Below are 20,957 nucleotides of genomic sequence, written 5' to 3'. Positions count from 1 at the left end.
CATTCACCGATTGGAAATATAAAACATATAAATACCTCATGAACCTCCATGGACCTTGAAGTTCAAGTTGACTGGGGCTACCCACCATGCCAGGTTTCAAATCAGCTGCGGCTAATTTCATCTCGCTTTTTCTACTCCAAGTTTGCGCTGCATCGTCAGTCATGCATTCCCGCGAATCCAAATTCGATGTGATTCCACCTGGATTTACGCTAATTGGGACACCGTCTAACGAAGCGACCATTGATATTCGGATTGCACTCAAGGCAACGAACAATGCGGGGCTCCAATCAAAGCTCTACGAGATCAGTACTCCTGGAAGCGCGTCTTACGGCCAATATTTGACTCAAGACCAGGTATGTTACTTCGAATGACCATCAGACAACGCGCCTAACAGAGTACAGATAAAGACATATGCCGCTCCACCATCCGATTCTGTAACAGCCGTTACCTCCTGGCTTGAGTCGCAGAACGTATCAGCTACACCAACCGGCCCATTTGGCGAATACTTGTCCTTCTCGATTTCAGTCGCAAAGGCAAACAATCTCCTAAGTGCAGAGTACACCAATTTCACCTATAGCTCCCATAGCAACTCCCAAGTAATCCAGTCATGGGGGTTGTACACATCTGCTTATAGCATCCCCACCCACTTGTCAGAGCACATTACTCTCGTTCATCCCTCGACTGCATTTGCTCCTCCTGTCAATCGGAACGGGCGAACCATTCTCTATCCTAAAGCCTCTTCCCCCTCTCGCAGAGCTGTCAGTACCAAGCTCACAACTCGAGCCAATACAGCACCTGCGTCGTGTGAAACATTGGTTCCACCTTCATGTTTACAGTCCTTGTACGGGATCCCTAGCACATCTGCGACTCAGTCTTCTAATAGCCTCGGGGTGTCTGCCTTGCAATCCAACTGGGCTCTGGTGTGTGTCTTTTTTGGTATTAACAGTCTCTTTAACACGATCGTCATGTAATGAAATACACAGAAATCGGATTTGGAGACTTTTATCACTGAATACAGACCCGACATGTCTCCCAATACTTCTTTTACTGTTGTCAGTGTTGCGAACGGGACTGATCCGCAAGAGACCGGTGATGCGTCTTTCGAGGCTGTAACTATCCTTGCCGCGCTATTTCCTTGCGATTGCACCTCATCCCTCTCATTTACTGCTAGAGCCTTGACATTCAATACACAGTTGGCATCGCCACCAACGTCGCCACCCAATTCATCGCGGTCGGCTTCAGCGGCGTTGATTTCTTCACCAGTTTGACTGATTTAGCGGAGTACCTCATTACAGCGGATGATCCGCCACCAGTGGTCACGACTAGCTATGGCATTGCGGAGGGTTTTTTTACGCCCAGTGATGCAGGACTGATGGAGTGTGCAATCCTTTCACATTTTCTGTCTTATTGAACCTGTTCTGATTATATCGGCGTACTCTGATTGACTTTAGACAAGTTTGTAACTCGCTCATGCAAGCTAGCTCGCGTGGGATTTCGTTATTGGTTTCTTCTGGTATTACCAGCTTTGTATTTCGTTCACTTTTGCTAAATCTCTTGTGCTTTCTTCACTAGGCGACGACGGTGCAGGTAAGTTTGATGTCACTACTAATTATCCCTAAGGTAATAGCATTCACGATTTTCCCTAGGTGGATGTATAGCAGGTGCCACCAACCTAACTTTATTCACTGCGTTCCCTAGCGCATGCCCCTATGTCACCGCCGTTGGTTCTGTTACAAAAATTAGTCCGGAGGTTGCTTCGAATTTCAGTGGCGGTCAGTCTAGTATATTCCTTGTCATGTTTCTCATCCTGTAATACTGGACTTTTAATACTCCCACTTGCTTGTCATTCTGTAGGCGGATTCTCCAACTACTTCTCTAGACCCTCATACCAAGATTCTGCTGTCTCTTCATATTTCTCCTCTATTGGCACAATTAATGAGGGCCTCTACAACTCTTCCGGACGCGCAGTACCTGATATCGCAGCCCAGGGTGAAAATATACCAATAATTTCTAACGGTCAAGATGTGAGTAATTGCTCCTTCCTTGTTTTCGCTGTTCATTTCACAACCAGTGTACTACAGGCGCTAGAAGAGGGCACTTCAGCTTCCAGCCCGATTTTCGCCAGTGTAATCAGTTTGGTGAATGATAGGTTGATTGCGGAGGGCAAGCCGGTATTGGGATTTTTGAATCCTTTGTCAGTAGTGTGGCCTTTGTATGTTGTTGTTATTCTCAGTGTTGAAATTCGTGCAGCATCTACTCCAACCCTCAAGCGTTCTTTGACATAGTGGACGGGAGTACTCCGGGTCTTGTTCCTGCTGATTGTCAGTCCATTCATTTTCTCTTTTCTCCGTTCTCTTCATTATATTACTCTATCTTTCTGTGACTTTGTTCCTCTTCCTTCGTTAGATATTGTACTTATGTTTTTCATCAACAGGTCCCGGTACTTTAGGTTGGTCTGCTGTGGAAGGATGTAAGTCTTGCTCAATCTGATTTTCACTGGTTCTTCCTCTTTTCCCTCGGCCTTTTGATATGTTCTTACCCTTCTCTTTCTACAATGTATGGACTGACTCTTGATGTTGCATTTCATAGGGGACCCGGCTACTGGGTTTGGTACACCAAATTTTGATGCCATTGTAGCTGCTGCTGGGCTCTAAGGCCTAGGGCAAGTTACTGTTTGTAGCCTTGGATCTGAAGAGTGATTGATGGACTCGCTGGAGGACACGCTGTCACCATCATTGATTCATCCGTTTATTACTAAGAAGCTTTGAAACCCATGCCTTTGCCACGGTGGCTCGCTTTGCTCGTATCATGTTCTACAGCCAGGTTCACAGCTTGCTTTTAATAAGACAATCTATCACCTTCCTTGCAAGGTCTGACAGCAGATTGCAAAACCAGAGGTAGGTTGGGAAAGATACAGAACTGATGGTTGGTGTGTTGCTGGCTGTGGAAGACCTGCTCCACAGATCCCCCTGCCATTCAGAAAGCCCCTAAGAGTTGGATGCATCTTGTGCATGGTGCACTTATGGTACAGATGCATCTGTCTTCCGGCCGAGACTGGCCATCAGCTCACTTTTTATCGACCCGCCTGAGGCCATTTTTTCGATGTGCAGGTACACTTTGAACTTGTTTGGTTTTAAAGCTTCCGGCTCTGCTCATCACCTAGATAGATAGATAGATTCACGCCCTCAACACAGATAAGCGTTGCCACCACGTTAATGGTGTGCCTAGTATACGGAGGCCCTATACCTCCTTATACCCACGGCGCGACTTCAATCTACAATTAGCCAATACCAAGCATACTTCGATAACTGTCAATCTCTGTACAGGGAGAATTTGTCATATGTTTGTGTTTTTGCGAAAGGCGCCGGTAAAATTCTGTAACTGGATTGTTCGTCAAACATCAGTAGACGACACTGATTTTGATACATTCTAGGTATAATACAAGGAATTGATTACAAAACTGACTACATGAGCTGTTTGAGACGAAGAATAAATAAGCCACTACGAGATGAAGTGTTATAAAGATCATGATCATGTCTCTTCTGAGGAGCCGTCCTCGTCATCCATGCGTGTTGACATAGATTGTGGCATCAATGGAGCGGTCATTGGCTGCTGACCCATTCCAGGCTGAGAAGGACTTTCCAGGAACAGCCGTATGAGAACAGTTTCCAGGACTGCAACACTAGCACTAGGGTATGCGAAAGTCCTAGCATGCTCCCGAACAGATTGGAACAAAGTCTCCATATTTGCCCAACGATCATGACTAAAGGCGTCGTTGCTGGACTGCGGGGGCGGCACTGGAGCCGGAGGAGGGACTGGGGCGGGTGTGGAGGCATACTGGTACTGAGTTTGATAATTGTAGGATTGTGACGGAGTAGTCTGGTAAGAGTTTTGCGTGGGTGGGAGAGGGGCGATCATAGATACGGCGGATGTGTAATTGTTAGCAGGCAAGGATTGGGGAATAGCTGAAGGTCCGGCAATGGATGTAGAGGTCGAAGCATCGTTGACGGAGTTGGTGTCATTTGCAAACCGAATATGTTTATTCGACTTAGTCTTCTCCGCCTCCGCAGCGGCCCTGCGGCCTCGACGAGTAAATGCTAAATTGGCAGGCCCTATTTCATGAGAGTGTTGAGAATTATCTGTTGTGGTCGTCCATCAGCACAAGATAGATTGAGTGCTACTCAAAACTCACAGCAGGCTCGAATTTCATCAGTGTCATAGTATGTTTTGAAACTAATCGATGCAGGACAACCTTGACCTTCCAGCTGCATTGTTGTGAGTCCAACGTTCGTCAAAATAGTGATTGTCACTTACTTTCCGACTGGGCACTTTTCTCACTCTTTCTGGATGTTTTTTGACATATTTCTTTCGCCCACTCCGCGAATGTCGAGCGCAAACTAATTTCGTATGATCCTTGAAACGTGGAGGTACTGCTTTACTACCATGAGTGTCACCCTTTATAACCAAAAAGAGGTCAGCAGATGCGGGTGCATTATTGAGATATGCAGTACCTTCACAAATTCTACGACCTGATTTTCTTCTTCTCTTTCTCGCCACTCGTTGAATGCAGCAAGGTTTGGAAAAACAAGTGTATAGCCATCATCGGTGTCTCCCGATCCGTAAGGTTGTTTATTGGAAGAACCGGGGGAAATCTTAGATGTATTGTTGGAAAAAGAATTGTTTGTATTATCTATAGTAGTAAATTGGGAGGATTGCTGGGATTGCTGAGGATGGCCGTGTATATTTGTAGCCGAACCGTGGAGGTGCATAAGATGAGGTGGGGGATTGGCCATGGCCATTTCACCTAATCTAAAATGCTGGAAACTCATACCGAGTAATCGAGAGACCGAAATACAATCCCAGTCGGGATAAGCGGGGAAAGATTTTTGTCTAAAAATCGGGAAGTTGAGGAAATTTGGGAGAATTCCTTGTTTCCCACACTCGCTTTGTGTCACGTTGTTTACGATTATCGACTCCCAATTCGGCAATTCATTTTTTGTACCATCACGATGACCTCCCTTCGAAATTCGATTCACAGACGCAACCACAAAGAAAGATCCCAATTAGCTCACAGGGCGAAGCTTGGTTTCCTCGAAAAGCACAAAGACTATGTCAAACGAGCCAAGGACTATCACTCCAAACAAGATAGGTTAACGCGGCTGAGACAGAAAGCTGCAGAGAGGAACAAGGATGAATTTTACTTTTCGATGACAAAGGAGAAAACGAAGGTATGGGCCTGTTTCTTACTTCTGACTTCAAGCTGACTTTGTGGCAGCGAGGCATTCACGTCAAGGACAGAGGAAACGTTGCATTGCCAACCGATGTTGTAAAGGTACTCAAAACCCAAGACGAGAACTACATCAGAACCATGCGAGTTGCAGGACTAAAGGTATTACATCATCTCAACTGAATGCTTTGATACTGATGCTTGTAAAGAAAATCGACAAAATCAAAGCTCAACTCACAGCTCTCGCAGATCTTGTCTTGGCCAAGGATCCGGAGGAAAATAGCCTCGATGCCGAGGAGCTTGAAATTCTCCAAGATGCTGGTATTATATCCGACAAATTTAGTAAACATTCACAGCGGCATATTGTCTTCGTTGAAGACCAAGTCGGTGTGTAAATCACCCTTCTTTCAAGATACCGAAGTTGATACATATCCAGTGCCGAACTATGTTGGTCCTTCGTATCCTTCCAGTTCCCATGTCATCGATGAAGATACCAACGCCAAACCGGCAGATCTAGGTTGGGTAGAACCAGACGCGACACCTCGATCCAAAAAACGGAAATCCGTACGAAATGATGATGCTGACGGTGCTGACTTCCGCAAAGAAATGGAGGGCTCGGCTACGCAAAATCGCCAGCGTCTCTTGAAGGAGCTTTCTGCTCGGTTGGTGCGGGACAAACAGATGCGATATGCAGAACGAGAATTTGAGATGCAACGGTTGATGATGGGCAAGGGTGCACGAAAGAGGATCAGTGCGCCAGAGAAACTTGGCGATGACTCTGATGAAGATGAAGACGCGTTAGATGCGAGAGGGGGCCGTTCTAGGAAAACTTATATCAAAAAGTCGGACGAGACGTACAAACCAAGGGTCTACAAGTGGCGCATCGAGCGCAAACGCTGAGGATATTCTAGCCATGAATCCCGTTGATTACGATTTAGTATTATATTAATGTCCAGTCCATCCATTGTGATCAGTAATTGCTATCAGAATGTTTAATGAGAAGTCCGTTGTGATGAGTAGTCGTAGATGTATGTATGAAAAGTTCAGAGCAAGGTCGAAGCACCGAAGACAATACCACCGGTGATGATCAGGGGAGCGATACGCAAGACATGCAAGAACGATCCATCAAGTATAGTTTGTGCATCATTTGAAGAAGAAGAAGAAGAGGAGGATGATGTCTTTGGGGTGGCTATAGCTTTGGCAGTATAGGTGACACCTGCGACGCCATCAATAATAATTGCCATCAGCGATAGGAGTTTCACGCACCATTAGCAGCTGCAGCAACCTCAAATACAGATCCATTTCCATACTCGTAAAACTGAGAATGTGTTGAGACACATGTGGGTCATACTTGATGAAAGCGTACTCACATCAACGAGCATGAAATTGGGAGGCCTGCCCATTACAGACTGGCAAGTTGCAACCTGAGCACCCAGAGAGCCTGTGCCGGAAACGGCGTTGGTCTCATTCGCCTGTGCAGAATCTGGTACAGGTTCTCCGAGAATGAGTTGATCCAGGAAATGGTTGATCAGAAACATCTGCGTTGAAGTGTCCCCGTTCGAACGATTGACGGTACAGTCAAAAGCATTTTGGTCAGTCAAATCGTAAGCAGTCTCCCAAATGTTGGAAAATTCTGTAAACGGATCAGCGATGTCTTCAAGGGAATTCCCGATTTCTCTCACCATCGAGAAGATATGGAACAGTAGTGATATCCGCAGAATTGTCCAGGAATGTGAGAAGACGCGTCCCATTGTCGATCAGAGAACCGAGAGTCGGCCAGGAAGATGCAGTCATGTTGGAAATCCCCGGCTGGTAAGAGATGGAGGTCACGTTAGCGGCTTCGAATACAGGTGCGAATTCAGTGGCAGGTAGATCATCAATGTTGACAATCAGCAAAACAACCACTGCCCGGCCACCAATAAGCATTGAATCCGAAGATATACTAGTTTGAAACAAACCTTCGTCCGGGTTACTGTCCATCCATGTTTTTACTAGAACAAAATTGAATGGGACGTTGGAGGTAGTTCATCGTTCACAGAGCGAACCTTTTGTCAGGTAATCCTGCAAGCTTCCGCCATCTTCGAGACCCTACTGAGATTTAACCGATATAACAAACAAGACAAGAAAAATCCCGGCATACGCAGGAAGTGTGGCACAATTCAATTGTGCCACTGTTATTGTGGGCTTGCGATTGCAACATCCTAACTCCATCCGTAAGCTGTTGAGTTACTGGGCAAAGCATCAGCATATGTGTAATTTCATGTGCGAAGTCACTGGCTTACTGTCGTAGTCCTGATTTGTAGCAACTAAGAGAATAATATATATCAATGTTTGTGGTAAAAGATTGAGCATAACAGGCTTTACGGTTGTCCACTCCGACGGCGTAGGAATCGTGAGTCCCCACAAAAGTAACGTTTCCCAGTGATCGGTCGCATAGCTAAAAGAGATGACCGAGTGAAACATACGAACGAATCGTAAAAAACGCTCAACATACCTCACTGTAACCATTACAAACCGTAGCACGTCGAGAAACAGATACAGCGCGCGCGTTCAGAGAATGGAAAATCAAAGCGGCTGCGACCTGCACAATGTTCTTGGTTGAGAATAGCATGATGAGATAGGAAATTGGAAAGCAAAAGAGTAAGGAGACAGTGTAGTGATGATGATAAAGAGAGACTATAGAAGAAGATGAGGAAAAGGAGCAACTGGCTGCTGCGGTAAGTGGCCAAGCGGCTCAAGACTTTTGTTTTCTCAGGACTGCGGTGCAAACTTTATTATAATTCAATGACCAACTGCGCGCTCGAGTTCAGTACATATTTATAACGCATACATATAAATAGCTAGAGAGTATATACAGATGAAAGCAGTCATTACAGATAGGCATACCGCCTTGGTCAAAAGAGAATGGTCTCGTCGAGGATTTTAGTGATTTTGCTTCCGTCATGATCGGCGCTATATTGTTAAACGCGTCGAACTCTGGGCTTCTATAAGTAAGAGCTTCTCTTCCGTCCCTCATACTCATATTATGGCTTCTGTTGTACTGGTGACTGGGTGCTCTGCTGGAGGAATTGGTGCCGCATTGTGAGTAGTTGCTTCGGATGCGTTGATCCTTCACGACTATCATCCATTGTCTTTAGATGTGAAGAGTTCGCCGCTCAAGGTTGTCAAGTTTATGCCACCGCTCGTAATCCTGCGAAGATGGCAGGCTTTAGCCATTCCAGAATTGAAAAGTTACCGTTGGATGTGACGAGCGATGAAGATGTCAAGCGTGTCGTTGAACATATCGTTGGCAAGGAAGGAAAGATAGATATTGTGGTCAACAATGCAGGAACGGGTGCCGCTGGTATGATATCTAACCTTCCCGTTGTATGCCATATTGAGGACCTCGCATACAGGTGCTCTTCTGGACCAGGATATGGACACTGTCCGACAAGCATTCGACATAAACACGTTCGCCATACTCCGAGTCTGCAGGAGTGTGCTACCTATCATGGCAGGACGAAAGCAAGGCCTATTTGTCAACGTGGGATCTGTTGTAGGAGATACGTACGTGCGCGCTGCACGTCTTGGGAGAATATCATCATCGACGCTTGCTTTTCCGAATTGTTATCTAGACCGGTCCCATGGAATGGGTTATACTCAGCGACGAAGGCTGCCACGCACATGATCAGCGAAGTGCTAAGCATGGAATGCAGACCTTTCAATATCTCCGTCATGAACGTCGTTCCGGGTTCTGTCCGGTCAAATATTGCTAACAACATGACACAGAAGTTCGTCCTACCAGAGAACTCCCTGTACTCTGCCTTCATTCCAAATATCATGAAACGAATCAACGCCAGTCAAACAGAACACAGTATGCCTGCTGCCAAATTCGCCAAGGCCGTGGTATCCAAAGCCTTGAGCAGGAAACCTCCTTTGCGCTTTACTGCTGGAGGTAATTCGACTATCTTTGCGATATTTAGGTGGTTACCTAGAGTCTTCGTCTTCAGATACCTGTGGAGGATATATTCAAAGAAAATGTAAGGAAATTGTGAATATATCAGTCTCCGTCCCATACTGTCAAAGCAAGGTTCGATTTTCATCGTATATCGTGATCGAGAAAAAGTACATACGATAAACAAGATAGACACTCAGTGCAAAAACTACAATCATTAATTTTATGTGAATAATACAAAATAATGACTTTTAAATGCAAGTCCTTTATACATGGAAGGATACAAAACATAAACGACACCTTACGCGGTACACATCTCTATATTCACGCTAGAATTGCACGACGGCCGCGGCTTGATAGCCACCGCCTCATCCACGTCCATCTTCTCGTCATTTTCCTGCTTCACACTGCTTCGATTGGACTCTGAACCCGACCGTTTCATGTAATCCTCATTGATAGCCACTAACAAAGTCCTAATAAATTCTGCATGCCGCCGACGCTCGTCGAGGGGAATGTTAACATCATGGAACGGTTTCCTGGGAAGAGGAGAGCCACGTTCCGCATAAGCAGAGGATGATGACGAGGAATGTAATAGCGCAGGAGAATGTGCTCCAGGTCCTGTCAGCTCAATCTTCCCGACCTCGCGTGCGAGCTCATCTGATTCACCGGTCAGCGATCGCTTCGGCCTTGGCGGATGTAGGCTGACTGATCCGACCGCAGCAAGACTCTTCAAACTAGGAAGCACGGTAGTCTGTGGGCGTGGTGAATCATCGACAGAACTAGGGGTAGTAGACCTAGATGCCAGTGATGGGGAGTCAGAGCGAAATGACTTCAGGGGCGGGAGTTTGTATTGTGCATCTCCTTCAGTAAGCGTAAGAGTAGGATAGAGCGCGGACGCAGAAGTAGAAGGGGAAGGTACAGGTGTAAGCTTTCTCGATGATGAGGATTCAATCGAGGGCAATTTGGCCGGTGGTCCACGGTGAATACCATGGGTGAGTTTAGGTTCTAGTGGCTCGGGTGGAGCACCAACCGAAGAGGCGATTGTGGAAGGATCCTCCTTCGAAGGTATGCTCTTTAATAGCACCATCGGGCGTCGTACAGTCTTGTCAACACCGATTGATTCCGGTATGGTTAACCCTACATCTGGTACAGGTCCACGGGAAGCGCGCAAATAATCAAACCCAGCTGCACTCTCGGCAGAAGGATTGAGATGAACCCCGAACTGACCAGAAACGGAAGGATGTGATGAATATGTAGGGGAAAGAGCAGAATATCGACTGTTATTGCTGAACTGTGCCATGGCATGCATACTCACAGGAGTTGACGTAGAGTGCGGAGATTCTGAGCTAGGATCCAGTGGAGGCGTGAGTTGATGATAAGTACCTGAACCAGGAAAGTCATATTGTTGGAGATGAGAATATCTCGAAGAACGTCGGCCAGAGGCAGCCTCCCCACCGACGCCAGAATACATACCAGACGAGCCCGGCCTGTGTGTAAACGTCGCGCTAGTAGGTGGGCCACCAGCATATGACGATGGCGCAGAAACAAAATCCTCAGTCGGAGGTAAACCAGGCATCCCGGTAAGGCCCAATTGACTCAAGGCAACAGAATCAAAGAAGGATTCAGAAGTAAAACTCCCTTGAGAACGGGTGTGATGGCCCGAGCGAGTAGAAGGTATCATTCCAGATACATCACGTCCAAGGGTGACTAAGAACTCGTTTACGGCCGCAAGCTCTTCAGGCGTGCGGATATCTAACGAAACAGAACGAGGATTGAAAGGCACATTGGAGTGAGAACGATTATAGGCCATATTATTGAGACGTTCGACCATGCCTGATAGAAACCTTCAGTCGAGTTTAGGCCGTTGAAGATTAGAAGTGACGTACCCGGATCATAAGAAGGATTAACCCTTCTCTTCTTCATGTCATTGAAGAAATCGTCCACGCTATAATCGTTATCATGAGAACGTTTGGACCCGGCAGATACATGTACCGCGTTAGAGTCGGAACGAAGACCATCCCAGGGAGGAAGTTGGTTGTGAATGAAGAGATCATCGTGAAGAGGTGAATGATGAGTATGATGGTGAGGCGGAGTCAATTCAGGAGAAGGGGTAGGTAAAGAGCCTAGGTACAAGATGTTGGGCAAATATAGGGTAGTGCGATGAGCTTGGACTCACTTTCTGGAGAGGCAGACGAATGGGACACGGAGCGTGGAGTAGGTGCACGTATACGTGATGCTGGCTTATCTTTTTCCGACTTGTTCTCACTGTGGTTGCCCGACTCTTTTCGAACTCTTGACACATAAACGGGATCGACGACGGTGATTGCTTTAGAGTGTTTATGGGCAGCATGATGCTCTTCAGTGTGAATTTTTTCGTGTTTCTTCAGGTCCTGCGGACGCTTAAATGACTTTTTGCATATCTGCAATTGCAAGAAAAAACATCGTATGGGGGATACACAAAAAAAGAGATAAAACTGACCTCGCAAACATGAGGTTTCAGCGGGGTATGGACTGGTGACAGTTGATTGAAAACGAAAATCAAGATAAATATCAATGAACGCACCCCTTAAATGAGAAGTGATATGGTCTCTCTTTGCACAGCTCGTTCCACAATCCTTCCACTTGCAGGTCAGGCAAAGATTGTTGGTACTTTTTCGACCAATATGTTCGTTGCAAAGATGGTTGTATAAAGTTTCTGGGTCAACAAAAGACTGAGAACAGTCTTGCCATTGACAATGATGGACAGAAGATGGCTCGACGCTGGATCCACTAGAGGGAGAAATGTCACGGTCACGGTCATAATCAGAGCCAGCCATTGAATAAAGTCGTCGTTCAAGTTGAGCCAAGGGGACAAGTTTTGAACGGAACATCTGCTTCAAATAGGCAGCCGCTGACAATGCCAAGAGTGCCAAGACAGGGGAGGAGAAGCCAGTCTTGGCTAAAATTCTGACGTAATCACCTCTTCAGTATTTTTCTCCGATACACCTGGACCCCAATGTGTACCAGTGCAACTTCTATTGCTATTATCTAATGCCATCCTATGCCATCTTGCTGTCCCAGTGCTTGGGCGTTAGACGATTAGGAAACTACCCCCAAGAAGCCGACAAGAAGGCTACATTATGTCAGGCCTCGAAAGTCCCTACTTCCGCTGCGTGTGTGAGAGCAGAGGCCTTTGATTCGAATTCTGAACAGTCTGGTACGGTCTTAGCAGTTTGACAAGTATTTACTTGGTTTTCCGAACATACACCAGCTCTCATTGAATGGATCGCATTTTCAAAAACTCCATCTATTTTTCCCGGGTCCTTGAAATCTGTTTCCTTCCAGCTCGTGCAGGCTCAGAACGCCAAGTTCATCTCGAGGTGTATCGCCACCATGTTGTAGCCAAGCACATGTTGGGCAATCAAAGGCTTGGTTGAAAGCCAAGCAATTTTCCAACCTATTCAGTTCGAACATACACCATATCCCGGACCAGGTCGGATCGGGGACTACAGGCTACATAGGCTTCCCACAAATCCCAGGATGGATATGAAAATTCAAACGTGAGCACATTTCTACTTTAGTGTAATCGATTGGGAAGAACATCCACACCGGAAAGAGAAAAAATTCCGCTCGACGGAATCGTAACAATTCAGCGTAACTGATATATCATGTGACCGCGGATAAACTATATCGGGTATATCGCCGGTCACATGATATATCAGTTGCACTGAATTTTGGTAATTCCGTCGAGCAGAATTTTTTCTCCTTCTGGTGTGATCGTACTCGGCACATACTTAATACAAGGGATAAATGCGAATCATGTGTGTAAGTAGACAATACCTATTTTAATATTACAGTATGTAAATTAAACATGATACAGTGGGAAGCTACGAACAAACAACATACATGTATGGGATCTAGTACTTCAAGAGGTCTTTTTTCCAAGACTCAATTTTATCTTTGGGGCAGAACTTGTTGGAGTTGCTTCGTCGTAAACAGTCATAGGAGGACTAGTAGCCAGGGGACTAGTCGCAGTGGAATGTCCGAAAGCTGGTCCCCGACTAAATCCAATGTTCGACTGAGAAGGTGTCGCGGGAGGGCTCGTCGCTGCGGACGGTGAGGCCGCAGAAGGCCCGGGTGTAGGTGCGGCTCCGGAGTTAAATTCCTCCCACCGAGGACATTTTCGATTGGTTTCTGAGAGGAAAGTACATAGGTTGTCAGGAAGTACGGCCGAAAAAAACCGAATGCGTACTCATATGTCCCATTTGCCCGCAATGGCCACAGCGTCTCTAACGAGGAAATCATCTCATGAGTACATCATCACATTTCGACTTTCGCAGAAAAGAACACGTACGGTTGTCTCTGATTTCAGAGGTCTATTGAGTTGCAAAGGAGTACCACCTTCCTTTACAATCTTCGCATTTTTTCTGTGCAGACGTCTCTCCTGGTTCTTCTTCATCCTCGCGAGCTCTTCCTCAATCCTATGTTCCGAATTAAAAGGATGGTCTCAAGTGAGATAGTGCTGGCATACCTCTTCTTCGCTCGCTTATCCTTATCAGCATCACCAGTCGGCGCCAAACTATCAGTCAACGTATTTTCCTCCTCGATAGCTTGCCGATTACGGATATACGCCCGAATGACGGCCGGATCCCGAACAATCTCAGTCTCCCAATGGCCATCGACCAAGCGCTTGATTCGCAAGACTCGCCGGTTCGCTTCAGGATCGACACTCCCTCTATCCATTGACGGACCACGACTGTAAGAATCTAACGGTGTGAGATCCCGGTTGGCCTGCTGTTGTTGGGCTTCAATTTGTTGTGTTTTCAGCGCATCTCTTCGTAGATCCTCAGCCGTCAGCAATGGCTCCTCCCGTCGACTCAGTGAATCAAATTGAGCCTTCCAAATACGCTCAATTTCAGACTTGTATATCTGTTGTTGCTCGGCAACGTTGTACCGATGAGCTGACTTTGGTCTGTTCTCGGCCTCCGCTATTCAAAACAGTTAGTAAGGACTGACGTTTTGCAGATACAACATACCCATCTTCTGCTCGTAGTCCTCCCCGGCTTTGACAAAGATCTCCTTCATAGAGATTCGGATGAAACTAAAGGCCTCCCCTCGTCCCGTAGGATCCCCTTCTCCGTGTAGCCTTAACATGGCTTTTGCCTGTGTTGCAAAAAGGAAATTCTTCGTCGTAATCCAAGGCGCAAGTTGCTGCTCTACTGAGAGATTTGCTTCGTCGCCATCCGCGTTGTCTGCGGTTTGGCTATACCCAGAGTCCTGCAAATGACGTTGACCAACCTGCATACTCTCTGTAAGGACCACCTGCTCGGGGGTGACCATCTTGAGCATTTCCGGATCGGAGGGCACAGGCCAGTTGGGTTTGAGACGCCAGAAGCCTTGATGAGGACCACGGCGATGGTACTCCATGAATTCCTGAGCGAATCAAGTTTTAGTTTGACACACAGGTTTGAGCGCATGTCTTCCATTACCTTCAACCGTTGCCTCATTTGTAGTTCATTTTGATCTGGAAAATATTTCATCAACCTAGATATTTTCAATCGTTCGCCTGTGCTTTTTCTCAGTAATTTGTACGCGATAATCTGCAGTCGGTGTTTGATTGTATTTGTGATTTTCCGAGAATGAGGTCCAGGAACCTCGGTGACAGGATATGTTTGGCCAATAACAAAAAGATTTTTGATCTCGCGGATAAAGTATTTGGTTTCACCCTTTACGGTGCTCCTAACTTATTATCAGTTCGAATGTGGAGGAGATCCATGATCCTAACCTACCGTACAACCAGGAAGTCGGTATGCTTGGGTTTATGTCGGAAAAGCGGTGCACGAACCAGATTGTTGTACAGAGCGGGCATCGCCTGGCCAGGATAGACATAGCCAAACTTCATGAAAGGCGATTCGTCTTGCGGCTCTAGTACGAACGGCACGCCGAGGTCGAACTAACAGACTTAATATTGAGACTATTGCAATTAATCTGTCAGAAGCCTACCTTCGGGACATGGTCATCTTTTTCGTCCTTTTTTCGATAATAATTTACCAGTACACTACCCATTCCAAAGTTGGGAATGATAGGTGGGTGTTCCTCCTAAATGGTACGAATGAGCAGTCCGCATTGTAAGATACAAGCGATGTACATGCAGAGTATTCCCACAAAACAAAATTGCTTGTGTCTCGCAGACTCAGATCGCCAGTAGTATGGAGCCCTTCTGCCACATTGCCACCCTTGCCTAGTTTACGCCCAGCTTTGTCCTTTTTTTTCTTCGCAGTCCGAACTTTCGTGAAATGGAGCTCGATGTTGATGGGGAATTGCAGTGCGGGCCGATGGAAGGAACGAGCTTCTTGCTTGGAAAGTCGCGTTTTGTACTAACGTTTGTGTGAGCTTAGTCTCCCCAAAGCAATCCAGCAATAAACCTCACAAAAGGAAGTTGTAATTTTTGGGCTGAATAAGCGTGCTCTACGGTGAGCTGACCGAAGGTCTGGCGAACACGATGACGCCCGCCATCTTTGGCAACCTCATAGTACTGATCGTTAGATAGGTTGAATTTATCCCGCGGAGCAGCATCTGTTCTGAAACGTTTCCTGGGTCGAATTTGTTCATCTGTGAAGAATTAGTATTAAGCAAAGGGAATCGAGGCTACAAACGTAAGACGAACTTGAGCGCTCTTCTGGAACAATGTCGTCCTCATGATTGAACTCGAGCTGGGTGAAGTCTCTGAACGGTGCATCAGGTGTCCAAATTATGCTCTGTGTCCACGCTCCCGACTCTAAAACATTGTTCACAGGAGTGGTCAGGCTGCTGTCAGTAGACTGGGGTACAGCAGAAGGCGAAGGATCTGGTTCATATATAATTTGATCCTCCCAATTTGATAAGAGAACCAGATCGAATGACCTGTCATGTAGTGGTACCGATACTTGAACGTTCGTTGTACCCCGTTCCTATTTTCGAAAACTAAGCCTCCTCACTAACAGAGCATGTGTTCGCGTACCTCGAGTGCTCGACGAAGATCAGCCTCAATGCTCCCTGACGATATCACTGCTTCTACCCTCTTGTTCTCTACCTGACGTTTCGTATCCCCTGCTACGGATTCTAAAAAGCCTCTTGGAACTTCTTTCTTTCTCGGATAAGTTGTCTCGACTGCACTTCGGATCAGCAGGACGGAGGAGGGCAAAAGATTGAAAGTTGACGCACCGGCAAACTGCCGTTTCCCTACTCTTGATTTACGAGCGGTATACCCTTTGAACAATTCGCTGAAGTCCAAGACTTTGTCTTTCTCGAATGCAGGAAAACGTTCATAAACAGTCTTTGGGCGCTCTATCAAACGCTTCACGATCCTTGTCCGTTTCTGCTTCTGCCTAAGCGTAGGAGAATTAACCTCCATTTTCACGGCATCATCCCCTTCTTGCGCCATTTCAAGGTCAATCTGTGCCTCCCAGTCATCTCCTTGATCCAGCCCGACTGCATCTTCGTCGTCGTAATTCTCGTTGTAAATCTGCTTTGAGCTGAGGGCAGGTATACCGGAAATTCCGAGTTGATTGTTGAGGGAATCCGGCGTTACATTGAGGTCACCAAGAATGCTTCCTAGTGAGAGTCCAGTAAGAGCCGAAATCGCATCATTCTCTTCATTGTGGGCCATGGCAACCAAATGGCACAGGAGAACTCAGAAAGCGCGTCTAAATTTCTATGTCAGTGGGCGCTTAACTTGCCGGTCCGCCTGATCCTATCCACCATTCCCACTCATAAGTTATGATGGACAGAGCTTTGGCGGTTCAAACAGAGGTAAGTTCTTTTTCCTACACTTTCAGCTTCCTGAGCTGTTTATACGCTTCATAGCGATTTCGCTCAGACGTGAAGCAAGCCGGCGAGGAAGTGGTCTTTAGCACGTTCCCTAAGAAAGTTCGTAGAAGAACAGTATCCTGATCGAGATTCATAAATTTATCTCAATTGTAGACACTGTGAATATACTCACATTCTTCGTTCCCTTGGTCTTTGCTTATTGGTTGTTTCAGTGAACTGCAGCAACTTGTTCTATCCACGACAAATACAAGTTCACCATTTCATGACGCCAACCTCGCCAGCATTGATACTACTGTTTATCCGCCACCTTTGGACTCTTCGGACATAGATGTACATTTGAAAAAGCGCAAGATATCGACAGATCCATTTAATGCAAACGATCCACCTTCTTCGAGGATAAATCAACACGATACCCGACATGCTCGATTGTCCAATACTGTCCTAGAGAATAAACATGTCAAACATCTACACTCTATAATCAAGAAGGAATGCGAAGAGTTGGTGACCTCCATCGACAAGGTTAGGTTGTGGGTCACGCTGGCTATACCCAAGTGAGTAAGAACGGTACATTTCACCGAACCATAATTCTGACTGCCCGCTTCCATTTTTCCGCCTCACAGAATCGAAGAGTAAGTCTCGCCTGAATTCTGGTCAAAATTGGTTCTAAGTCCGTATACATTTGACAGTGGAGATAACTCTGGTTCGTTGGCTGGATTCTCTCGACTCGATAGCTATTGATCAACTCCGGGTCCATAGGTACGGGAGTGCAAGAAGGTTCGCGTCATGGTTTTCAAGCTATTGTCGATTACTTATTTCAGACCATTCGTTTCAACACAGAAATACTCAATGAATTACATCGCGCACAAGATTGTGCATACAATCTGAGAGACAGCGCGCGCCAACACCATCTGGCCAGAGCAAAGATATGTTCAAAGCTTATAAAATACCCTTACTTGGAGGACTACACTGTAAGTTGCTTTTCTTGTAGTATTACTGCTTCCTGAATGTCTTATCTTCAGTCAGCACTTCTAGAACATGACGAAAAGCAAATCTTTAGTGCTCGTCATCACTTGCTTGACATAAGGGACTTATACGCTGCTTTGACAGATATCACGCAGAAAAACATTTCCAAAGTAAAGTTTGTCCTAAATCAGTCTAGGTGACATCGTTTAACGAAAGGTTAACAAGGGCTTTAGGAGTTAATTTGGTTCAAATAAGCGGCATATATTGATAAAATAGATCGACTATATCGTAGTATATGCAGCGAATCGTCGTCTCCACTTTGAACGCTCATGTAGCGATAGTACTGAACACATCGAATCCTTCTGCTCCTGTGCTTACAACTGCGCCAGGTATTTGTGGATGCCAATGGATTTCTTTGACGTCCTTTTGATGATGGTTGAATAGCATTTGAGGGGGTATATCTTTCGTGTCCAAAGTTTCGTTCATCTCGTCGTCGTCATGTTCGACTGCAAGATCCCACAAAGAGACTATACCGTCTGCGCTTGAAGCCGCAAAAGTGGATAGGTCACTAGGGTGCCATTCCAAGGAGGTTATAGGTCCCTTATGCCAATCGAAGGAGGCGATCGGGGTCGGAGTCGGTGTAGAGGTTCTAAGTTCAAGGTCGGTGAGAATCAAGGTAAAAATCCAGCAAAAAACTAGATACCCTTTCTTTTGTACGTTACGCAAATCCCAAACTTTGATAGAACCTTCATCACCGCCACTCACGAGCAAGTACGAGGTGCCCTTGTTCCAGCTGATAACATTCACATCGCTTTCGTGAGCGGGATCAATCCCAGCAACACTTTTCCTGCCTTTGCTCCGCACGTCCCAAATTTGAACCGTTCTATCAGCTGAACACGAGGCAAAAACTGTAGGTTCGGCAGGGCTCCATTGTATATCTTCTACACTCGAGGTGTGAGAAGTGAACGGTTGAGGGAGCACGCTAAATCCAGAAACGGTGGATGTTGTAAGGAATATTTGAGAGTTGATATCACCTGTCAAAAGGCGAATTGAAGATGCGCTCGATGCTGCCCAGTCCATCGCAAAGCCCTCTGCCCGTCCATGCGCATCGATTGTGAAGACAGGTTTGCTACTGCGTAATTTATCAAAAGAGTAGCCAGGAGTCTCCAGTGATTCTATCAGGGGGCGGATATCCCATATGTGGATCTTTCCAGTTTCTGCCCAGCTGGCAACATGATAGGGTTGAGTGGGCGGAGGTAAAGGTTCCGATGCAGGTAAGGGTTGCGCACGAATACGATTGACGCCGCCAAGATGAGGCACTGAACGATGTTCAATGATTGGGTCTTCGTCCAAGGCATCGTCTTCTTCGTCGTCATCCGAATCAGAATCGTCTGCGCGAAAAATGGAATGAGGTGTAGATTCGCGAAATATACAATCAACGTACTTACCGCCATTTTTTTGTGTTTTGTGTAAAGAACTCATTTTGTAGACCACGATCTCATTGTTTTTAGCGAGATCAGCTTGTGTTCCGGTTACGATCCATACAGTATGCGGAAAACGTTGGCGTTCTTCCCCCAGATTATCGCGTAGTATATCAAACGAGAGACAAGGCCAGTCTACGCCAGTTGAATGTCGCATGAGATATACCGATTCATCGGGTTCGAGTATCTCATCCTCTCCTAGAGTATGGGTGCCAGGAATGAAGACGTCAGGAGTTGCGGATGGCTGTTCCGACTCTTCGATTGCAGGCATCAATTCGTCTACATCCATGCCTGGAGATATTATTTCATAGGGTTGAGCATGTTGATAGATGCCCAGAGAATTCCGCACCATCTTCCTGTGAGTCTGCTTCTGCATCTACGACGTCCTCGTCCTCTTCAATCTCGTCCTCCCAAGCGTCTTCAAATTCTCCCATTTCGTCTTCCGTTGAAGCCTCACGTCTAGCACCAGCGCCTGATACTTTCAGAAACGCCTGGCCATCTGCGGTAGAAACAACTTCTGTTACCGATCGTTTAGACATTGAGAGCGTTGGGGAAAAATCAGAGTGGATTAAATTTTAATCTAGGCGCACAAAGTTTAGACGCCGGCAAGCGCTGATGTATAAAACTTATTGCCGTGATTGCTTGCTAACGTTCATCTTACATCTTAGTCTCTTCAAACGATTTCGATCTGGAGTTATACATACAGTCTGCATACAGCCAAAACAGACCTCCACTTTGTCTTTGAGAATGACAAACAAATCGAAAAGGCACTCTACATGTGTCAGCCTTCCAGGACGCGTCATTCGGCATCTAATAATCGCTGTCCGTCCCTGGCAAATTGCCACGTAATTGAGGCGTATAAAATCTTGCTCCTTGAGACTCTTCTTTATCGAAAATTTCATCAAATGTCTTCAGTTATCGTAGTTCCCCAAGGGTGCGCATCACTGCTTTCTGTGGTCCGATATTTACTAAGAAAATCCGTTGATTAAGATTTTCTTATGTCGCTGGAGCGCTTTTATCCACAGTTTTCCTTGTGACCGGACAGAGTGCTGTTGTGTCCACACAGCGAAAAGCGGCTGGCATCAAATACCCTCAGAGTTCCGTTGCTTGATCTACTTTTGTTCGTGAAATACTGACTAGGGTTTATAGTGTACGCCGAACAAAAAGAAGTCGAGGCCTCTGTTGAAGCTCTCAAGTTCAATTGCGCCCAACGGGCACACCAAAATACACTCGAAAACTTGCCTATTATATATACTACGTATGTTTGCTTTCATCGTGTTTCAAAATTTGAATCTCAATAAGTAATCCACATTACAGGACCCTGGTAGCAGCGTTGAAATTCCCCAAAGTTGCGGCTGCCGCCTGCGCCTTCTGGTCGCTGACGCGTGTGCTGTATACGAGAGGCTACCTCTCAGGCGATCCAGCACGACGTAACAAGAATGGTGGCTCTCTATACAATCTGGCTGTTCTTGTCTTGCTCGGCACCTCTATCTATACAGCTGGTTCCCTTATGCTGGCTGGTATCTGAGCTGTAGTCGGCGGAAGTGATATAGACATGGGCAGT

At 46.2% G+C, this 20,957-nt stretch overlaps 10 protein-coding genes across 10 annotated transcripts; 5 read left to right on the top strand and 5 right to left on the bottom strand.

The window, feature by feature from the left end:
- Positions 1-86: 86 nt before the first annotated feature.
- Positions 87-2,654, top strand: C8R40DRAFT_1175337 (family S53 protease; the record flags this gene model as incomplete). Its single annotated transcript, XM_046232309.1, has 12 exons — positions 87-353; positions 402-920; positions 984-1,109; positions 1,172-1,377; positions 1,452-1,513; positions 1,573-1,587; positions 1,647-1,772; positions 1,855-2,024; positions 2,082-2,194; positions 2,251-2,321; positions 2,435-2,470; positions 2,590-2,654. 12 exons carry the CDS (start codon positions 87-89, stop codon positions 2,652-2,654), a joined length of 1,776 nt encoding a protein of 591 aa, XP_046081927.1.
- Positions 2,655-3,531: 877 nt separating this feature from the next.
- C8R40DRAFT_1056193 (uncharacterized protein) lies at positions 3,532-4,829 on the bottom strand (the record flags this gene model as incomplete). The annotated part of the gene is made up of 4 exons (XM_046225065.1): positions 3,532-4,139; positions 4,193-4,265; positions 4,315-4,455; positions 4,512-4,829. 4 exons carry the CDS (start codon positions 4,827-4,829, stop codon positions 3,532-3,534), a joined length of 1,140 nt encoding a protein of 379 aa, XP_046081926.1.
- A 180-nt stretch (positions 4,830-5,009) lies between these two features.
- Positions 5,010-6,443, top strand: C8R40DRAFT_1211593 (u3 small nucleolar RNA-associated protein 11; the record flags this gene model as incomplete). The annotated part of the gene is made up of 4 exons (XM_046233194.1): positions 5,010-5,228; positions 5,276-5,389; positions 5,437-5,614; positions 5,649-6,443. 4 exons carry the CDS (start codon positions 5,010-5,012, stop codon positions 6,125-6,127), a joined length of 990 nt encoding a protein of 329 aa, XP_046081925.1. The 3' UTR covers positions 6,128-6,443.
- On the bottom strand, positions 6,271-7,838 carry C8R40DRAFT_1055974 (PLC-like phosphodiesterase; the record flags this gene model as incomplete). The annotated part of the gene is made up of 10 exons (XM_046225040.1): positions 6,271-6,443; positions 6,494-6,545; positions 6,598-6,860; positions 6,910-7,131; positions 7,186-7,218; positions 7,273-7,315; positions 7,368-7,456; positions 7,510-7,533; positions 7,592-7,664; positions 7,722-7,838. The coding sequence occupies 10 exons, from the start codon at positions 7,836-7,838 to the stop codon at positions 6,271-6,273; spliced, it is 1,089 nt and encodes a 362-aa protein (XP_046081924.1).
- A 240-nt stretch (positions 7,839-8,078) lies between these two features.
- On the top strand, positions 8,079-9,378 carry C8R40DRAFT_1125277 (oxidoreductase). Its single transcript, XM_046228976.1, has 4 exons — positions 8,079-8,308; positions 8,365-8,570; positions 8,623-8,773; positions 8,842-9,378. The coding sequence occupies exons 1-4, from the start codon at positions 8,253-8,255 to the stop codon at positions 9,248-9,250; spliced, it is 822 nt and encodes a 273-aa protein (XP_046081923.1). The 5' UTR covers positions 8,079-8,252; the 3' UTR covers positions 9,251-9,378.
- C8R40DRAFT_1125275 (uncharacterized protein) lies at positions 9,379-12,097 on the bottom strand. The gene is made up of 5 exons (XM_046228975.1): positions 11,725-12,097; positions 11,641-11,672; positions 11,338-11,581; positions 11,048-11,284; positions 9,379-10,994 (listed from the first exon to the last, which is right to left on the bottom strand). The coding sequence occupies exons 1-5, from the start codon at positions 12,029-12,031 to the stop codon at positions 9,463-9,465; spliced, it is 2,352 nt and encodes a 783-aa protein (XP_046081922.1). The 5' UTR covers positions 12,032-12,097; the 3' UTR covers positions 9,379-9,462.
- Positions 12,098-12,833: 736 nt separating this feature from the next.
- C8R40DRAFT_1125271 (TAF1 transcription initiation factor TFIID subunit TAF1) lies at positions 12,834-16,812 on the bottom strand. Its single transcript, XM_046228974.1, has 14 exons — positions 16,344-16,812; positions 16,141-16,289; positions 15,808-16,090; positions 15,571-15,752; positions 15,293-15,517; positions 15,144-15,239; positions 14,930-15,093; positions 14,630-14,879; positions 14,177-14,573; positions 13,672-14,128; positions 13,495-13,621; positions 13,393-13,429; positions 13,047-13,334; positions 12,834-12,980 (listed from the first exon to the last, which is right to left on the bottom strand). The coding sequence occupies exons 1-13, from the start codon at positions 16,786-16,788 to the stop codon at positions 13,066-13,068; spliced, it is 3,081 nt and encodes a 1,026-aa protein (XP_046081921.1). The 5' UTR covers positions 16,789-16,812; the 3' UTR covers positions 12,834-12,980; positions 13,047-13,065.
- A 52-nt stretch (positions 16,813-16,864) lies between these two features.
- Positions 16,865-18,152, top strand: C8R40DRAFT_1267912 (proteasome activator pa28; the record flags this gene model as incomplete). The annotated part of the gene is made up of 10 exons (XM_046233976.1): positions 16,865-16,931; positions 16,986-17,048; positions 17,103-17,107; positions 17,162-17,500; positions 17,570-17,578; positions 17,636-17,649; positions 17,706-17,723; positions 17,787-17,917; positions 17,969-18,082; positions 18,129-18,152. The coding sequence occupies exons 1-10, from the start codon at positions 16,899-16,901 to the stop codon at positions 18,150-18,152; spliced, it is 750 nt and encodes a 249-aa protein (XP_046081920.1). The 5' UTR covers positions 16,865-16,898.
- Positions 18,153-18,239: 87 nt separating this feature from the next.
- C8R40DRAFT_1056006 (glutamate-rich WD repeat-containing protein) lies at positions 18,240-19,932 on the bottom strand (the record flags this gene model as incomplete). Its single annotated transcript, XM_046225044.1, has 4 exons — positions 18,240-18,561; positions 18,616-19,303; positions 19,361-19,684; positions 19,743-19,932. The coding sequence occupies 4 exons, from the start codon at positions 19,930-19,932 to the stop codon at positions 18,240-18,242; spliced, it is 1,524 nt and encodes a 507-aa protein (XP_046081919.1).
- A 452-nt stretch (positions 19,933-20,384) lies between these two features.
- On the top strand, positions 20,385-20,921 carry C8R40DRAFT_1056343 (uncharacterized protein; the record flags this gene model as incomplete). Its single annotated transcript, XM_046225075.1, has 3 exons — positions 20,385-20,490; positions 20,543-20,651; positions 20,711-20,921. Coding segments are annotated over 3 exons (426 nt in total), but the record flags the coding sequence as incomplete, so codon positions are not given.
- Between the last annotated feature and the right edge of the window lie 36 nt (positions 20,922-20,957).

Source organism: Lentinula edodes (assembly GCF_021015755.1).
Source record: "Lentinula edodes strain Le(Bin) 0899 ss11 chromosome Unknown C8R40scaffold_42, whole genome shotgun sequence".
Classification (NCBI taxonomy): domain Eukaryota; kingdom Fungi; phylum Basidiomycota; class Agaricomycetes; order Agaricales; family Omphalotaceae; genus Lentinula; species Lentinula edodes.
The sequence above is the reverse complement of the archived record's forward strand: the minus strand, read 5'-3'. Positions and strand labels throughout refer to the sequence as shown.

Bases quoted from the DNA above. Each gene is read 5' to 3' on its own strand.
- C8R40DRAFT_1125277 (XM_046228976.1), top strand. From the start codon at position 8,253: ATGGCTTCTGTTGTACTGGTGACTGGGTGCTCTGCTGGAGGAATTGGT. The intron at 8,571-8,622 runs GTATGATATCTA...CCTCGCATACAG, and splicing joins TGCAGGAACGGGTGCCGCTG to GTGCTCTTCTGGACCAGGAT. The intron at 8,774-8,841 runs GTACGTGCGCGC...ATTGTTATCTAG, and splicing joins GGATCTGTTGTAGGAGATAC to ACCGGTCCCATGGAATGGGT.
- C8R40DRAFT_1125275 (XM_046228975.1), bottom strand. From the start codon at position 12,031: ATGTTCCGTTCAAAACTTGTCCCCTTGGCTCAACTTGAACGACGACTT. The intron at 11,582-11,640 runs GTCAGTTTTATC...TTGCAATTGCAG, and splicing joins TGAAACCTCATGTTTGCGAG to ATATGCAAAAAGTCATTTAA. The intron at 11,285-11,337 runs GTGAGTCCAAGC...TCTTGTACCTAG, and splicing joins TTCGTCTGCCTCTCCAGAAA to GCTCTTTACCTACCCCTTCT.
- C8R40DRAFT_1125271 (XM_046228974.1), bottom strand. From the start codon at position 16,788: ATGGCCCACAATGAAGAGAATGATGCGATTTCGGCTCTTACTGGACTC. The intron at 16,091-16,140 runs GTACGCGAACAC...TTTCGAAAATAG, and splicing joins ATCTTCGTCGAGCACTCGAG to GAACGGGGTACAACGAACGT. The intron at 13,335-13,392 runs GTACGCATTCGG...CTTTCCTCTCAG, and splicing joins CGGGCAAATGGGACATATGA to AAACCAATCGAAAATGTCCT.